The 18,269-nt window shown below is 43.8% G+C and overlaps 2 protein-coding genes and 1 long non-coding RNA gene across 5 annotated transcripts; 2 read left to right on the forward strand and 1 right to left on the reverse strand.

Annotated features, from left to right (window-relative positions):
• The first annotated feature begins 4,758 nt into the window (after nucleotides 1-4,758).
• Nucleotides 4,759-10,252, forward strand: LOC100835080 (transcription factor MYB124). Of its 3 annotated transcripts, none has more exons than XM_010236906.3 (12): nucleotides 4,759-5,080; nucleotides 5,537-5,583; nucleotides 5,661-5,717; nucleotides 5,888-5,960; nucleotides 7,450-7,505; nucleotides 7,616-7,795; nucleotides 7,877-8,073; nucleotides 8,161-8,300; nucleotides 8,395-8,537; nucleotides 8,617-8,786; nucleotides 8,887-9,551; nucleotides 9,671-10,252. In XM_010236906.3, the coding sequence occupies exons 1-12, from the start codon at nucleotides 4,976-4,978 to the stop codon at nucleotides 9,773-9,775; spliced, it is 1,938 nt and encodes a 645-aa protein (XP_010235208.1). In that variant the 5' UTR covers nucleotides 4,759-4,975; the 3' UTR covers nucleotides 9,776-10,252. The 3 variants fall into 3 exon arrangements, with proteins under 3 accessions (XP_010235208.1, XP_010235205.1, XP_014751826.1); XM_010236903.3 differs by having other exon boundaries at nucleotides 4,760-5,080; nucleotides 8,872-9,551; nucleotides 9,671-10,229; XM_014896340.2 differs by having other exon boundaries at nucleotides 4,761-5,080; nucleotides 8,395-8,531; nucleotides 8,872-9,551; nucleotides 9,671-10,229.
• Nucleotides 10,253-10,814: 562 nt separating this feature from the next.
• Nucleotides 10,815-18,258, forward strand: LOC100827528. Its single transcript, XM_003559878.4, has 3 exons — nucleotides 10,815-10,953; nucleotides 11,545-12,003; nucleotides 17,673-18,258. The coding sequence occupies exons 2-3, from the start codon at nucleotides 11,617-11,619 to the stop codon at nucleotides 17,961-17,963; spliced, it is 678 nt and encodes a 225-aa protein (XP_003559926.3). The 5' UTR covers nucleotides 10,815-10,953; nucleotides 11,545-11,616; the 3' UTR covers nucleotides 17,964-18,258.
• Nucleotides 12,513-13,953, reverse strand: LOC112269735. Its single transcript, XR_002961669.1, has 2 exons — nucleotides 13,045-13,953; nucleotides 12,513-12,960 (listed from the first exon to the last, which is right to left on the reverse strand). It is a non-coding gene; the product is annotated as an uncharacterized LOC112269735 (long non-coding RNA).
• Nucleotides 18,259-18,269: the final 11 nt, after the last annotated feature.

Here is an 18,269-nt window from a genome sequence, read left to right on the forward strand (position 1 = left end):
GGTGAGCGGCTGGTCCAGCTGGGGCGCGGCTGCGCGTGCACGGGGAGGGCGGTCACGCCGGGAGAGGGGAGGGTGCCAGCACCAAGTCGAGGGAGACAGATCAGACGAGGTTTTTTTTTGTGCGGGATAGATGGAGCTTACGTTGGGGAAGATTTCTTTCCTTCTTGCGATCGAGCGGGTGGGCGGGCGGGCTGACTGGCGGTCGGACGGACCAACCGTACGCACTTACCAAATTGCAAATTAATTAGCAGTAAAGATGTTCTGATCAAGTACTATATCAGGCAAATATGCAACGACTTATGAATCACACGTATCAGAGCAGATCCTTATATTCTCGTTCAAATCAGCACTGGCTGATAGGTGAGGAAGGCCATGCGCTTGTGTCTCCAGGTATGGGCTCAGTGCTGCCCGGAGAAGTGTGTCGCTGGCAGGGTGCGGCCCGAACAGAATCACGGCCCTGTCCGCGAAATTCCTGTCCTGATGAAGAACGGCTGGCGTGGAAAAAACAAACAGCTTCATCAGGCCCTCTTCAATTAGATCCCGTGCCAGTCAAAACGACAACAGATCGACGGCCGGGGAAAAGGAGCAGGAGTAGGAGGATTGATTGATTCCTCGGTGAAACCGATATATAGGAGGTTTGATACGACGAAGGGTTGCTTGATGTGATTACCGGTGCACATTGCAACGAAATGTGATTAACGGTGCACATTGCAACGAAATGAAATCAAATGACTACAATGCTTGTGGCTTATGACTGGTCGAAACAAATATCATCTTGCGCTTGCTTCCTATATATGGTGATTATATAGGTGATTATTGCACATAATGCATGTAAAAATCGAGATGTGTGTACAAATGATAGTACAATGATATTCGGAAACATTGAAACCCCACTCGGCTTGAAGTGACTCGACGATTACCTCCAAACTCGAAACCTACAGCTAGTCACTAGACAAAGGACCGCAACACACTGACAAAAAAAACTATCCACATCAACACCTTGTGTTTCAGATAAAAACACAGTTCAAAGGAACTGAAATCTCTTGAACACTACAGTTGAAGGGTAAGTTACTGCTTTTATTACGAGGTATAGATATGGACTAAGAAGACGTCGGATATTTCCACCTACAAATATGGGCCGGTGGTGTATTATCTCTGATTTATTTTGATCTGATAATTTAAATCAGAGAGATTGATGTTCTTATGGAATTTATCTATATGAGCTTAAAGAATCGAAGAGCTGGTCTGGCTATAATGATAAACGGCATGGTTGTACCATGAGTCCATGACCAACCCTTAGGTGCTCATCTGAAAAAAAAAACTTGAGCTGCTACACATTCAAAGTTTCAAACTCGTTGTATAGTCGAACTATTCGGTAAAATATTTTTGCATTGTCGATCGCGTGGCCGCTTGCCCCTCACTAGATACGGCTCCGGCAAGCCCTGCCACCGACCATCTCGGCTCAAGTGCCTCGATCGGTCAGCAAACTGTTGCCCCGGTCAAGATTTTGACCAAACTGCCTTAGCGCAGAGAGAAAGAGAGAGAGGACTGGATAAGGCAGAGCATTACGGTCCCCTTTTCTTGTTTTGTTGCCGAAAGTACGCAACACAGTGTACTACGGAGTATACTCAAGCAACGCTGTCAGTGTACTACTAAGTGCGTTGATCTGGCGACTGGCGGGACCGACATGTCATGAACAACTGCTGTTTGTTTACATCAAAACCCGGCCAAGGAACATCATTGCTGATCTTCCCAAAAATGAGGAGGGATGCAATCGAGGCTGTGGAGGAAGTGACCGGGTCTTCGCCTTCGCATAGGATGCTGCTAGTACTAGCAGTTCGTGGGACGCTTTCGGCACTGACACGCTCTGACTGATGACAGCCGCAAATTTAGAGGACCGAAAAAAAAAGAGCGCTTGCAACTGCACTGAAATCCGACCCCAGCACAGCACCGCACCAGAACAGCTTTGAAAAGTGAGTGTGAGTGAGTGAGTGCCTCTCGGAGTATTTTTACCGAATCATGACGCCGTGGTGCCACAGCAAGGGTGTGACGCACGATCGGGCTCTGCAATACACGGGTGCGAGTTCACGCACATCTATGTGCGAGTTCGTGACCATCCTCAAGCTAGCGAGCCACACCATGGCGCCTAGCTCACTTTTGAATTGATCGGTGCGTTTTCCTTTGCCTTTTTTCTCTTTCACTTTAGGTACTAAAGGGAAAAACGCTAAAGGAAACTTATTTTTTCTTGTTTGATTCTGGGTGTTTCACTTTCGAAAGGAAAAAAGGAACGATTTTTTGCACCGATCGATATCATATAGTACGGAGTACTCCCTCCGTTTCATGGCGTCACGCATTTTGAGGTCCAATTTTGACCGTCAATTAGACTAACAAAATGTAAATTATGCATTATAAAAATTATACCATCGGAAATAATTTTATAACACATAATTCACATTTTGTTGGTCTAATAGGTGGTCAAAACACAATCTTAAAATGCTTGCATGTCTTGTATTATAAAACGGAGAGAGCATGAGCGAAAATTTATGGGACATGTCACTTAGGAGGATGCATGTATGTTGGTTCCTGACTTGTACTCCATAGAAGTGTTTGCACAAAGCTCGCTCTTCGTACGTGTTGTTGCGGCTAATTAATTGAGCTAGCTGGTAGTAACCGTGAGTTGCATGAAAAAACTACTCCATCAGTCCCGATATAAGTGACTTGGATACATATTGACGTCACTTATTCTGGCTCGGAGGGAGTAACGGACAGAGGAGAATATTCGAGCAGCCAGCTCTCTCGATCAGGGTTTCTCCGTTAGCCGTTGTGTCACCTTTTGAAAACCGCTTATTAGAAGATTATAAAACAATAGTTAGTCTAGGCGGTCGCGATCAAATATGTCAGCGTGGACGACAAACGAAGCTTTCAACCAACCCCGAGTAGGTTGCCTAACAGCGGCCAGCGGGCCACGTACTTCTAGCTATAGCTCGCGTTCAAATTCTCTCCCAGTTAACTTATTACATAGAGGCACACTAGCTGCGTACCTATCTCCTTTACAAACCCATTCAAAATCCCCACCCATACATGTTTTACAAACAATATCTCGAGCTGTTAGCTAGAAACTGAAAGAAAATTCAACTTCTTCTTGTGTGTGCCCATGCTGTTATGCATGCAAAGATGGATGAATCGGCCGGTTTCACAAGACTCCCATGCTTGCCTTGCCCCTTGATCATGCAGCATGCAGGACCCTCTCAAGGGTATACGTACGAATGTATAGAAGCCGGCGGGAGCGTGGCACCATAAACCAAGTCACGTACAATCGATCGAACTGATCACCGACATACTTGATGCATGGCACGAAGATGCATGCATTGTATATGGTGCCGATTCATGAGCACATTAGATCTACTAGCTAGAATAAAGATCGATAAAAGGGTACCAAACTGTATCTGCTTCCGCAGCGGATAGCGTATGATATATGTCCAAAGCCTCTGAAGATGTAAACACGATGATGAGATGCCATAAATTATATCCTTGTTGTGAACTAGTGTCATTAGAACTATTATCAAATATAATTTTATATTGCCATGTTTGATGTTGCATATTTTGAGAAGTTTTCCACAAACTCGGTCAAAATTGTGAAAGGTAACTCAGCACAATCCCCAAATGTACAAGTATCTAGAAATGGAGTGAGTAGTTCAAACGGGTTCTTGAGGTTTTTTCTACACGAAAAATCAACACGTTTCCTCTCTCAAAATAAACGTTTAACTTTAGTGCTAACTTGTTGTATTTGCTTGGAGTAACAAAGTTTGTGTTTTCATGCTCGGGATCCAAAAATGTTTCATCGGTTTTGTTATTGAGAAGTCGACTAATTTTAGCTACAGATCAGTCGACGTATTTGACCGTTGGATCTTAATCAAACAATAGCATGTGGAAGATGGGAGTGTGGAGATGACTCTCAAATCTCGATCCAGCGGTCATGATACATCAACTCAGATTTAAAGACATTTGCTTTAAAATCAGACGACTGAGAAGTAGCCACACCTAATGTTTACTCCATCCGTCCCATATCAAGTGCCGAAATATTACATGTATCTAAACGCTTTTTTATATATAGATGAATCCATATTTGAACAAATTTGAGTCACTTAATGTGGAACAAGAGATATATTACAATAAATACAACAATATGCTCTAAGCAGAAAGTATAGACATTAAAATCTCACAAAACTAAAATACTGCTCCTCCGATGACCGATCCATAAGTGTCTTCGATCCATTATGGATCGGAGAAAGTAGTAGTACTCCATGTTTCTTGGCTAAAATAAGTTTTGGACCTCTTTTTTATGATTGTATAGAATATTTTATGTCCTCCATATATAAGTAGGAGTCGTCGGTGCATCCTAAGACACTATAATTATACTCCAATTAGTTAAGTCAAGTTATTGATCATAATTAATTGTCCTAACGTGTCACTCATGAATCTTTCACAAATAGAAACATTAGTTAAGCTTCAAACCCCATTTCCATCGGCTAATGCGGTTTGATTAACCTCCAGTTGTTAGTCGTCTCACTTTCTTCTTTCTTCTTCCTTTTGCCGTCCCTGCCGTGAAAAATAAAAACTGCACGTGCTTTCGGACAAAACTTTCTCGCTCACTCACGCAGTCACGCAGTAGGCAGGCATTGTTCGTGGTCGTTCCAAAACAAGAATACTTCCCTTTCACGCCATGGCCCATCTTTAAAAAAAACCCAACTCCACTTTCCAGACAGCCAAAATTTCCTCGCCCGCACCATTCTATCCACCATCGCTGTCTTCTTCCTCTTCTTCTTCCGGTCCAGTCCAGACTTCCCAGTTCAAAAATTCCCAGTCTCGCGCTCGAACAACAAACCCTAGACGCAGTGCGGTCCGGTCCGCCGCCGGCGGAGCTCCCTGACACCCCCTGCCGGATCCGCGCGCGGAACATGCGGGATCTGGGCCCATGGCGACCGGCCCCGATCTGACCTCCTCCTCGCCCGCTGCCGCCGCCGCCGCGTCGTCGGTGGCAGCCAAGAAGGACCGCCACATCGTCAGTTGGAGCGCTGAGGTGCGTGCCTTGCCTGCGAGTCTTGCTGGGGCTCAGTGTCTCTCGCGGCCGCGCGGGATTTTTTTTTTGCCTGCGTTTCGTGGTTTCCCTCCTCGATTTCGGTGGCTAGAAATTCGGGACTTGTCTTCCGTAGCAGTTTTTTCCTCTCCCCTTTCTCGTTCTAAAACAAGAGCAATTTTGCGCATATTTGCACATAATCTATAATCAAACTTCTATTTTCGAATTCTTCGGAACCTAATTCTTCCTTTTCAACAAAATCCCCACCCGCTGTTTGAGCGTGAATCGAATTTCCCATCGATTTATCGTGCCGTGGGCTAATGTTTCGTTTTCCTCCTTTCTGACCACTCTTTGACGATTCTGATGTTATCCTAGGAGAGTAGGAGTGCCTCTGCGATTTCTTCTTCTCGATGGTTGAGTTACTTTCTGATGCTTCCACCTTTTTCCCCTTTCCTGTAGGAGGATGACGTGCTTCGTGCTCAAATCGCACACCATGGAACTGATAAGTACGGACTGTTTTCTATCCTCGCTTGCAGTAAGCCTTCTCAAAATTAATCACCACTTTCCTTTTTTCTTTTGGTAGCTGGACAATTATAGCCACACAATTCAACGACAAGACTGCCAGGCAGTGCAGGCGAAGGTGTGTACCATTTTTTTCTCGCTGGCTTTATTTCTCGCCTTTTACCATTTTTTTCTAGTAATTTGTCCAATTCCATTTTTCTTAAAAGGTCTAGCAACGCTGGCTTTATATTGTGTTTAAAAAGCAGACTTATAGCCATTTACCCCTTTTTTGATTGGTTGTTGCTGCAGATGGTACAATTACTTGAACACAGAGTGTAAGAAAGGTGGGTGGTCCCGTGAAGAGGACATGCTTTTGTGTGAGGTGAGATATCTTGAAGTGTTTATAGCATTCTAATTATCAGGTCCATGCGTATCAAAAATAAATAAATTATCAGGTCCATGCAGCGAATCTTGAAATTTAGCACTGCTGCATGCCTGTATCAGATGTCCATGATTTCTTTAGTGGCCAAATTCATCTGTCAGGAGCTCTGCCGTTCATTAGAGTGCAGCTAACCTTCGTTATTAGGGTAAGGTTAGGAAGGAAAAAACCCATACAAAGCGACGACAACTACTCGCTAGCAGAGATCACAACCTGCGACATTGGCAAAGTTACCAGCTTAAAAGAATTAAACTCCTTGTGGATAATATGAGCCACTTCCTGGGTTCCTTTCAACTCATTTGAGAAAATGCGGTTTCGTTTTTTTCCAAACATTCCAAATGGTGTAGATGAGGAGGCCATCCATTTCACGCTTCTTCTTTTGAGGGATTCACGCTCTGTCAGCATTCCACCATTGAATGGTGCGAGCTTTCTCAATTTTGGAAACCAGATTTCCATTCCATTGTCTCGCCGTCTCCCAGAGTTTCTTGAGGAATGGGCAGTCCATGCACAGGTGTTGCACTGTTTCCTGCGAAGAGGACCAGAGGATGCAGCAGTCGTTATTCTCCAACCCCTGACTGAAACATTGTTGTCCGTTCAGATATTTTTGTGGACCACGGTCCATGCAAAAAATTTGCATGTAGGCTCAGCCATCCCTTTCCAATTTTAGAAGACTCAATAGTCGAGTAGGAGCGAACACACTGAGAAGAATATCTGGTTGAACCTGCAACCTCTCAACAATGTCGGCAAGAGCAACAAACTCCAAAAGGTGCTCAATCGTGGAGATACCCACCAATGCCCCGATCCACTTGTCATTTTGGAGCTCCTGTTTTCTTTCTTAGTGAAAAATAACATCTTAGCTCACAAAAAATTGTGACCATGGAGCTTAACATGTATGCTGATTGGATCCTATCCTTGATTGCATAACCTTCGGAAAAAGGGTGGATTTGTTTTGTGCATTGTAGGGCATATGCTTAATATGTTATTTTGTACTATCTCCGTGTCTCAGTATACGTCCTCTTCTAGATACTGACAACCTGCAAGATGACACTCTGACCATCAACTTCTATGAAATATGTTGCCTGAACTAAAACTAACTATACAGTATGATAGTATATTCCGTGATGGATGTAGTAATATCAACTCAATTTTGTACTGTAGATGTTGATAAGTTCTTATATAAATGTACAAATGTAAAATAATTTGACTTCCACAGATTTAAAATGATCTACATTGTGATGCAGAGGGAGTAGATGACAAGATTAGATCAGAGTTTCACCATGAATTGCTTAAGATCTTGTTATAGCATTACTGCTTCTTTAACTAGCCTGCATTGCTTGTGTTCATTGTGCTGCCGTTTTCTTGATTATTATTATTTTGTTGCTGTAGGGTTCTTACAAATGCAATATAATATATTCTTGGATTTGTCATGCAGGCTCAAAAGCTTCTTGGTAATAAATGGACTGAAATAGCGAAGGTTGTCTCGGGCAGGTGAGTTTCTTTTATCAACGGTTAATGTTTGGTGTAAGGCATGAACAGTAATTTTTTTAAAGATATTTGTAAGATATCTGACATGTGAATTTTTGGTTTGCGTACAACAGAACTGATAATGCAGTGAAGAATCGTTTTTCTACTCTATGCAAAAGGCGGTCCAAGGATGATGAGTTAGTTGAGGAAAATGGTTCTCTATGTTCCAATGAAAATGCAAAGAGAGTGCTGACACAAACTGGTGACCTCACATCTAGTATACCTGGCTCCTCACTATCTATTAAGCAGATGAGGTATACACAGTACCAGTGGAAGTTGTTGTTTAACTGTGTGAAGCTAGTTACGCATATGACCTGTTCTTTTTCCGTAACCAGGTCTCGCAAGCCAGATTTCAAGGAGAACATGGCACCTAATATGAGGTCATTTGGTCAAGAGAAGAGCATACAGCAACATTCCCGGCAACCACTTGCAAACATTTCTCCAAACAATCAGCATAATGTGAATATTGTGGGAACCCAAAATGATTTTGCTAAAGACTCGACAATGCAATTACATGGCAATGGACAGACTTGTGAGCTTCTTCTCCTAGACTTTGGTCATTTAATCTTATGGCTGGTTATTTGTCAATGTTTAACCTGCTCCATTTTCATAATTTCAGGTGTGAAGAATGAGGGTAATTTTTTGAAAAGCAATGACCCAAAATTTGCTACCTTACTGCAGCAAGCTGACTTGCTTTCTTCGCTAGCAACAAAACTGAATACTGAAAATACAAGCCAAAGCATGGATGAAGCCTGGCAGGTATGGCATAAAAAACTTGATTTTCTGAAGTTTTATACCAGGCACATAGGGCTCCACTATTTTAAATAAACTGTTTTATGCTTGACATGTCCAGCAACTACAACATCATTTGGTTAAGAAAGAGGATAATGAGATGTTAGAGAGCAGCATCTCTGGAACAGCTTCCCTGCTAGAGGAGCTTGACGATTTAATTGTAGATCCCTATGAGAATGAAGAGGAGGATGAACGGAAGTCAGTGTAAATAATTAATAAATCCCTCATCCCTTTGGTTAATTTGCAACCTCATTTGTTGACCCCCCATCATTCTTATGAACAGGGAGCAGAATGAACAGACTGATGTGAGCAGTAAACACTCCAATGGTCCTTTGGAAACTAGCATGCAAGTAACATCACAAATGGCTCTTGATATGGAAATTGATATTTGCCCAATAGATAAGAGCACACCAGATAATAGTCTTTGTGGAAACTTCCTATCTAGTACTCCAGGTAACCTATGCTCTTAATCATACTTAGTTACATTCTTTTTCATCCACATTGTACAAAATTAATTGAATTCTTGAAGCTAAAACAGGTGTGGAAATAACAGCATCTGTAAACTTGGGTGAGGCTGCCGAAGACAGTGGACTTTACTGCATGGAATACAGTTCTCCTGCTCATGCAGTTTTACAAGCTAAAGCAGATGCTGAAATACCAGCAGCCAAAATTTTGAGTGAGGCTGCCGAAGGTAGCTGGTCTCAATTTATGGAGTACACGTCTCCTGCTCAGACAGTTGTGCATGCTAAAGCGGATGCAGAAATACCAGTTTCCATAAGCTTGAGTGAGGCTGCCGAGGGTAGCTGGCATCAACGTATGGAATACATGTCCCCTGCGCATACACTTCTGCGAGCTAAAGCAGATGCAGAGATACCAGCATCTGTAAACTCAAGTGAGGCTGCCAAAGATTGCAGTCTTCAGTGTACAGAATACACCTCTCCTGCTCATACAGATTTGCGAGCAGCAGATGTAGAAATATTAGATACTTCTAGCGAGATTGCCCAAGATTGCAGCCTCAAATGTATCAAATTTACCTCCCCTGCTCACACAGCAATCGAAGGTAAAGCAGAAGCAAAAATGCCAGCTTTGGAGAACTGCAGCGAGGTTCCCAAAGATAGCAGCACACAACCAGGCATGGAATTCACCTCTCCTGCTCACACAGTCCCAACATTCCAACGATACACCGATGATGTGCCAACTCCAAAAATTACTGCCAGTGTAAGCTTTCGACTTCTATAACCCGTGATTCCTATTGTTATCTGGCACACAATATGATACCTGAACCGAACACTACTACTTGGTAAAGGTACTCACATTTGCATTTATGGATTTTCCAGGAGAGGAATTTTCTGTTGTCTGTGCTTGGGTTGACCTCACCGGGGTCGAAGCCAGACACTTCTCAGCAGCCTTCTTGTAAAAGGGCCCTTCTTAATAGCCTTTGAAAGGGGTATATATATCTTTTTCATGCAAATACATTTTGCATTTTAGCTTTGCATGGGATCCAACTTCAAGCCTGCCATGCTCCTCAGCATCTATACTTTGGGTCCCCCAGATGTGATTTTTTCTAGGGTAGTTCTCCCTACTCCTATTTGACTGAAGTGTGCCTAGGTCATGTAGTCCTTGTCTAGTATTCCAGTTGTTTGTATAAGGTCTCGATAGTTTGGTTTGTTTGTTTTTTGTACATATCGCATTGGCGGTGTTGTAGTAGCATACAGAATTTGAGAAGGGGTGATGGTACCCTTAAGAGTTTACAGCTTGTATTCAAAATATAGAATAAGGTATTCTTTGTGTAATTAACTCTTTGTAACTCTTATAACCGCCGCGGAATATATTGGCTTGGTTTGGTGTGTGATGTAAGTGATGTAATGGACTAATGGACACATGCGCTTGAATGAACAATATGTTTCTTCGGCTGGTTTGGTACTTATCTTTGAGGGCTCTTTGGTCTGCCTGAATCTTACAGGAATTTTACAGGTAAAGTCGCCCACATTTATCAAGGAAAAACAAGATCCAGGTATCCCAAACCTGAAGGCAAATTCTGCTTTGGGAACCAGATTATATGTTCGTTTGCATGAACACAGAAGTGAAGGACATTGTAAATTTCTTCAAAACCACATTTCTGTTTCAAAAAAACATTGAGTTTTCTGCTTCATTATTTCAGAAATCTACCCTGTTCAAGAACTATGGACAGCATCTATTCGTCCTGTTGAAATGCTAAGTCCTGAAACCATGATACAAATTATATGTCGTTTTAAAAGCATAAACTTGATTGTTTGTCAAGAGAAGTTCGGTGTGAATAAGTGTCCTCATCTTTTTTTATAGAAACGCATAAGGAAAGCAAGTATTTTTTTTGAGACTAGGAAAGCAAATAAAAATAGTAGAAGTCAAACGCAAAGAAGGTCAAACCGGCCCAAGCCCGCTGTCCAGGAGAGGCATGAAACCGTACTGGGCCCTACCAGAAACTGCCAAGCCCAAACTAACGGAATCCGATGAAACGCAGGGAGCCCCCTTCATATCCTCCTAGTTCGTCTTCACTTCCCGCCCGCCGGACCCGAGCACGCAGCAGCGGCTGCAATGGGAGCGTGAGCGGCTTGCGGGAGGAGGACTCCAGGGTCACAAGGTCAGTGAGCTGGGCACTCCGAAGCCTCCTCTATCTCCCATGGTTTCGAGTTCTAACTTTCCGACGTTTTTACTTGGGGACTAAAATCCAGGAGCGGGTTTTGGGGATTTCTCTGGCAGTAACGCCAATGCATGTCTAATCAGGCTTTGCTGCTGCTTTTCTGGAGGTTCGATTTGGGATTTGTTTCTTGAATGGACCCCGTGATTCGATCGATTTCTCGGCTTATGTTTTGCGTTTGACTCTTCTGTGCTGCTGTTTAGATCCTGATCCGGCTGTTCATCCTGCGTCACTGTTCTTAGTTCTGGAGAGATCACGCGCTGCTTGCTCCCGTCCGTGCTTTCCGGGGTTGAACTGCTGTATTCCCGTCGGTTTCTTCGGCATTTTGTTTAAGCGTTTATTTTTTTCGAATTTTATTCTTTTTAATTTGTTCGGCATTTTGAATTTCATTGGATTCCTCTCTCGCGCATGATTTTACCACGAGCTCAGCAACCGCCCCCCGCTTGGCTTTGGCTGCATGCAGACTTCCCGAGAAACTTATGGGGATTTATTTTTCTGCCTTCTGTGAGCCCTAATTGCAGTTTCAAATTTCAGATTTTGTTCTCCCCCGGAACTGTCGCCTCTCCCCTCTCCCCCAAATCTTCCGCGGCGCTGTGGGGAGCGGCGATGGACTTCGACTGCGCCTCTCACGGCGGCGGGCAGTGGATGGACGAGTCGGCGTCGCGGCGGAGGCAGCGCCGCCTCTCGTCGCCGTCGCTGAGGGCGTACCTCGCGCCGGCCTTCGACGCCGTCGCCGCCGAGGGAGGCGGCATCCCGGCGTCCCCCGCTTCGTCCTACTCGTCAGGCGGGCTGGAGCTCGGCTTCGACGCCTCTCTCCTCCGCTACCGCCGCACCTGCTTCTCCGCCGCCTCCGCGGACCTGGAGAGCCGCCGCATCCTCTACTCCTCGCCGCCGCCGCCGCCGCCGCCGCTGCCGCAGGCAAGGGCGGTGTACCCGGTGGCAGATCATGACGTGTTCCTTGCTGGGGGCTACCGCTACGGCCCGAAACGCCAGGTGATTATGCTGCTCTCCAGATCTATGTTTCAGTGACTGAAGTATCCTGCTGATGGGGTCAGGAACTGTTTTTTATCACTTCTAGTAGTGGTTGCATCATTTAGCCTATAGTAGAATAGTAGATTGGTTCACTGATTCTGTGATTGCATAATTCCAGTACTTTCTGCTGTTGATCGAATTACAGAGAAAAGGGACCAGGGGCAGGGGGTATGGGGTGGGATCCGATGTGGAAGTCTAGACACTAGCATGTATTTAATTTAGGGACAAAAACTTGTTTAGATCCTGGTATTGCCAATTAGGGACAAAAACTTGTTTAGATCCTGAGTATTTGTAAGTGACTTTTGTGTTTTGACAATGGGGGTCTTCTGGATGTGATGGTAGTGCCCATGGATATATTGCCAATAGGTCGAGCCACTTTGGTCAACTCCATGGATTGCATCAAATGTGAGGGCCTCCCATACCAACACCAAAGCTTCATCCTCTTCAATAGTATAGTACATTTGTCTTCCTTTCATCGGAAATGGATCAACAAAACCTTCATCATCTTGTGATGGTTCTACATCGTTCATCTCCTCATCTGCCATCATGCTCATGAAAGAAGCATCATCAATTATTCTACAAGTCGAAGTGGCACAATCGAATGAATCAAATAATCATGCCATCATCACATACATAGATAATCATGGCAAATCAAAGCGGCCTTTTCTTTTGAGGCATTGAGCCTGGATTAGGGTTTCTCCTTGCCTCCTCAGAGTCACTCTCGAAGCTCTCAAGATTCTCAACTCCAGGAGAAGAGGAGTTGCTTGATTTGCTCTTTTGGTTGGTATCTCCTCATTCCTTGTCCTCCACTTCTCATCATGGACAAGCAAGGCATATGAGTGCTGCAAATAGAATGGCTTTTTCCTGGCTTTTCGTTCTTGATCTCAATTGCTTGAAGAACTTTTGAGCTATATTGATCTGTCAAGATGGAGAAAATATGGCAAGTTAGCAAATCAACAATTAATTAACAGTGTGATAGCAAGTTGAAGATGTAATTATTACCCAATCTGAAGGATTGGCCACACTTGGACTGAGCCGCCCAACCTACTCCAGTGCACACACCCATTTGTTGCATACATCTTGTTTGCCAGACCATCTATTTGTGAGTGAAATTTGTGTTTTTTGTCGAGGGGGGGGGGGGGTCTTCTGTATGCGATGGTCAACTGATTGCCAATATGTTGAGGCACTTTGCTCAACTCCATTGACTGCATCCAGTGTGATGGCCTCCCATGCCAACACAGAATTGTCATCCTCTTCAGTGGTATAGTACATTTGTCTTCCTTTCATCGGAGATGGGTCAACAAAACATTCATCATCTTGTGATGGTTCTACATGGTTCATCTCCTCATCTGCCATCATGCTCATGAAAGAAGCATCATCAAACATTCTATTCTACAAAGAAAAGTGGCACAATCCAATGAAACAAATAATCATGCCATCATCACATACTCAAATAATCATGACAAATCAAAGCGGACTTATCTTTTGAGGCATTGAGCTTGGATTAGGGTTTCTCCTTGACTTCTCAAAGTCACTCGCGAAGCTCTCTAAGATTCTAAACAGGAGTTGCATGAATTGCTCTTTTTTGGTTGGTATCTCCTCGTTCCTTATCCTCCACTTCTCATCATGGACAAACAAAGCATATGAGTGCTGCAAACCGAATGGCTTTTTCCTGGCTTTCCGTTCTTCTATCTCAATTGCTTGAAGCACTTTGGAGTTATATGGACCTGTCAAGAAGGAGAAAATATGGCAAATTAGCAAATCAACAATTAATTAGCAGTGTGATAGCAAGTTGAAGATGCAATTAATTGCCCAATCAGAATGATTGGCAACACTTGGACTGAACCGCCCAACCTGCTCCAATCCAAATGCCCATTTGTTGCATACATCTTGTTTGGCAAACCATCTATTTGTGAGTGAATTTTGTGTTTTTTTGTCAAGGGAGGGGGGGGGGGGTCTTCTGTATGCAATGGTAGTGCTCAACTGCTCATGGATATTGCCAATATGTTGAGCCACTTTGCTCAACTCATTGGACTACCTCAAGTGTAATGCCCTTCCATGCCAACACAAAAGCTTCATCCGCTTCAGTAGTATAGTACATTTGTCTTCCTTTCATTGCAGATGGATCAACAAAACCTTCATCATCTTCTGATGGTTCTACATCGTTCATCTCCTCATCTGCCATCATGCTCATGAAAGAATCATCATCATACATTCTACAAAGCAGAGAGGCACAATCCAATGAAAGAACCATGCCATCATCACATACACAAATAATCATGACAAATAAAAGCGGTCTTTTCTTTTGAAGCATTGAGCTTGGATTAGGGTTTCTCCTTGCCCCCTCAGTGTCCCTCTCGAAGCTCTCAAGATTCTCAACACCAGGAGAAAAGGAGTTGCTTGATTTGCTCCTTTTGGTTGGTATCTCCTCATCTCTTGTCCTCCACTTCTCATCATGGACAAGCAAGGCATATGAGTGCTGCAAACCGAATGGCTTTCCTGGCTTTCTGTTCTTCAATCTCAATTGCTTGAAGAACATTTGAGCTACGTTGATCTGTCAAGATGGAGAAAATATGGCAATTTATTAAATCAACAATCAATTAGCAGTGTAATAGCAAGTTGAATATGTGACTAATTACCCGATTAGAAGGATCGGCAACACTTTGATTGAGCCGCCCAACCTACTCCAGTGCAGACGTCCATTTGTTGCATACATCTTGTCTGGCTGACCATCTATTTGTGAGTGAATTTTGTGTTTTGTCACCGGGGTTCTTCTTCATGAGATGGTAGTGCTCATGGATATTGCTAATATGTTGTGCCAGTTTGCTCAACCACATGGACTGCATCAAGGGTGATGGCCTCCCATGCCAACACCAACGCTTCATCCTCTTCAGTAGTATAGTACATTTGTCATCCTGTCATCTTAGATGGATCAGCAAAACCTTCATCATCTTCTGATGGTTCTACATCGTTTATCTCCTCATCTGCCATCATGCTCATGAAAGAAGCATCATCAATTATTCTACAAGTCGAAGTGGCACAATCGAATGAATCAAATAATCATGCCATCATCACATACACAGATAATCATGGCAAATAAGAGCAGCCTTTTCTTTGACGCATTGAGCTTGCATTAGGGTTTCTCCTTGCCCCCTCAGAGTCACTCTCAATACCAGGAGAAAAGGAGTTACCCTTCGATCCATATTACTTGTCAAAATATTACATGTATCTAGACGCTTTTTAAACATAGATACATCCATATTTGGGCAATTTGAGACAAGTAATATGGGTCGGAGGGAATACTTGATCTGCTCTTTTTGGTTGGTATCTCCTCATTCCTCATTCTCCACTTCACATCATGGACAAGCAAGGCATATGAGTGTTGCAAACAGATTGACTTTCTTCTTCGATCTCAATTGCTCCAACGCAGACGCCATTTGTTGCATACATTTTGTTCGGCAAAACATTTATTTCTGAGTGACTTTTGTGTTTTGTCAACGGGGGGTCTTCTCGATGTGATGGTAGTACTCATGGATACATTACCAATATTTTGAGCCAATGTGCTCAACTTGATGGATTGCATCAAGTGTGGTGGCCTCCCATGCCAACACCAAAGCTTCATCCTCTTCAGTAGTATAGTACGACTTGTCTTCCTTTCATCAGAGATGGATCAACAAAACCTTCATCATCTTGTGATGGTTCTACATCGTTCATCTCCTCATCTGCCATCATGCTCATGAAAGAAGCATGACCAGACATTCTATTCTACAAAGAAATGTGGCACAATCCAATGAAACAAATAATCATGCCATCATCACATACACAAATAATCATGACAAATCAAAGCGGCCTTAGCTTGGATTAGGGTTTCTCCTTGCTTCCTCAAAGTCACTCTCGAAGCTCTCTAAGATTCTCAACACCAAGAGAAGAGGAGTTGCTTGAATTGCTCTTTTTGGTTGGTATCTCCTCATTCCTTGTCGTCCACTTCTCATCATGGACAAGCAAGACATATGAGTGTTGCAAACTGAATGGCTTTTTCCATCATGACATACGCCATCGATGGATCAACATCACATACACAAAAACCATCATGGATCAACGTCACACCCGAGTGAAAAAACCCATTGAGAAGGTGGCATGGGGGTGACCATCGATGGCCTTCTTCTTCTTGTGGGTCCCATTTGCGACAGTCGGATTCAGGGGCGTGCGGCCGCTCGGTGCAAACGTCGGCTCGCGCACCTCCGTGTATGCGGGGCCTGGAAGAGGGCTGTGCAGTTGTTGACGCAATGGCGAGAGGCGTTGGCGCGTATGATGGCGTCTGCAATTGTGGCGACAACGGGTGGTGGAGGAGGATTCCCGGAGGAAGGTGATGGTTCCGACTTGGCGGCCGGAGGGCGGTAGACGAAATGGGGCAGAGCGACATCTTTTGCGGAAGGCTTCCGAGCGACCACTTTTATTCCTGCGGGGGCTCGTTTTGTTCTAGGGAATGGGAAGATCATTCCCTTTATTTGGGGAAGACGAGAGAGAATTTTGGGACTACATTTTCTTATGTGTTCGACGTCATTTAGAAAAAGACAACAAAACATGTTGTGGAATAGGTTATCTCTTAGTGCCTTATCTTATAATTAATGTTTAGATGAATAAAATTAATTAATTAAATGTTTTAAAAGGTAATGTACTCCTTGATCCATATTAATTATGCCTGATTTATTACAAAAATTGTACTAATCAACAACAATTAATATGGGTCGGAGTATACCTGGTCAAACCCCAGGCCGGGTTCGGGCCCAAGCCCGGCCCGGGATGTCGGGCTGGGCCGGGCCACCCATGCCCAGTCCCAGGTATAGGTCGGAGGGAGTAGTACAATGGAAAATTGGTCTTATCTTTGCCTTGCCCTTCTTCTAAAGAGTTCATCTCTTAGCGAAGAGAAGTGCATGATTTTTTTGTATACACGATTGCCATTGTACACTGAAGTGTTGTTTTGCTCATCTAGAGAATTAGAGTTAGTCTAGGTTTTGCTGTTCACTTATCCTCTGCTTCAGTGCAGCACAATATGTCATTATTCCCTTAGCTCATCATTTTTAGCCATCTTTGATTTATATGATATGCCTGGCTTGTTAGATCATAGGCTTGTATATTCTGTCTGCTCTTCTAGAATTGGAGAGCTAATTTTGATCCGGTGTCATTAGCAAGAGGAAAAACAATTTCTGATGTTTCAGTTAGACGCTGCAACATATTGAACTTTTCAAGAATCCAGTCAGTTGATAAGCTCCTGATAGTTTTTATGTTTCCTTACCTTCAGCCACAACATGACGGCCTTTTTTGTGGTGGTGCTACATTCATAATTCTTGGATCTGCAATATTTCTTTCTAGTTGACATCAGGATTTTATCGAAAACAGGACCTGTGACACTGAAGTTTTGGTCTTTTGGCAGCATGAGTAGTATGTGAAAAGAAAATGATGCTCCTCCATCTAAGAATCCCAACACAACATATCATCTACAGCTATTTATTACCACCTCTTATGTTATTCTCTCCATCCTTTAGCTAATTTGCCTTGTGAAATGGTTAGCATGTAACCCACACCATGCGCAATAATAACATATCATTTTCCTGTTTCATGTTGCATAGGCTGGCGGGCTGAGTGGCGCACCAGGTTTCTATAACTTCAAGCCCCAATTCTCCAGCGCCACCAGGCCACCTCCTGTTGACCTCCGATCACCAGACGACACCGCGGCCCTCGCAAACAAGGTGGCGGCGGAGCTTTTCTCGACACCAGAACCTGGAGCAGCAGCACCTTCAGCCCAGGCGACGCCGCAGCTGCCGGCAGCCGAGAAGGAAGATGACCTGATAGCTGAAGTCCTGTATGGCCAGAGCGGGCGACGCAGGCTGCCCATCTTCAGGGACATCTGCCCGGAATGAGCAGTGTGCCCTATCATCCTTCAGACATTATATATGGTTCATGGACTTGCTTTTGCCCCTGTATATTCAGTCTGTATCCTTCCTGTGTCTATATAGGCCTGTCAGATGTTATACCCTGAAAGACTGTTCCTAGTTTCCCAGGGGGAGAGAGTCTCTGTTTCTCTCTTCTGTTGGTGAGAGGATTCATGTCATGGTTTGAGCAAGCCGCCGGCAACTGACCCATTTGCTTGCTGCTGGTCGAGTTATTAAAACCCTTATATATGCATCGGACAAATCGTTTGCTATTGACATTCTACTCTCTTGCAA

Source organism: Brachypodium distachyon, chromosome 1, assembly GCF_000005505.3.
Source record: "Brachypodium distachyon strain Bd21 chromosome 1, Brachypodium_distachyon_v3.0, whole genome shotgun sequence".
In the NCBI taxonomy this organism is placed as follows: domain Eukaryota; kingdom Viridiplantae; phylum Streptophyta; class Magnoliopsida; order Poales; family Poaceae; genus Brachypodium; species Brachypodium distachyon.

Excerpts from the sequence above, each read along its gene's own strand:
- LOC100827528 (XM_003559878.4), top strand. The coding sequence starts at position 11,617 with ATGGACTTCGACTGCGCCTCTCACGGCGGCGGGCAGTGGATGGACGAG. Across the intron at positions 12,004-17,672 it reads GCTACGGCCCGAAACGCCAG|GCTGGCGGGCTGAGTGGCGC; the intron begins GTGATTATGCTG and ends CATGTTGCATAG.
- LOC100835080 (XM_010236903.3), top strand. The coding sequence starts at position 4,976 with ATGGCGACCGGCCCCGATCTGACCTCCTCCTCGCCCGCTGCCGCCGCC. Across the intron at positions 5,961-7,449 it reads AGGACATGCTTTTGTGTGAG|GCTCAAAAGCTTCTTGGTAA; the intron begins GTGAGATATCTT and ends TTTGTCATGCAG. Across the intron at positions 8,538-8,616 it reads GAGGATGAACGGAAGTCAGT|GGAGCAGAATGAACAGACTG; the intron begins GTAAATAATTAA and ends TCTTATGAACAG.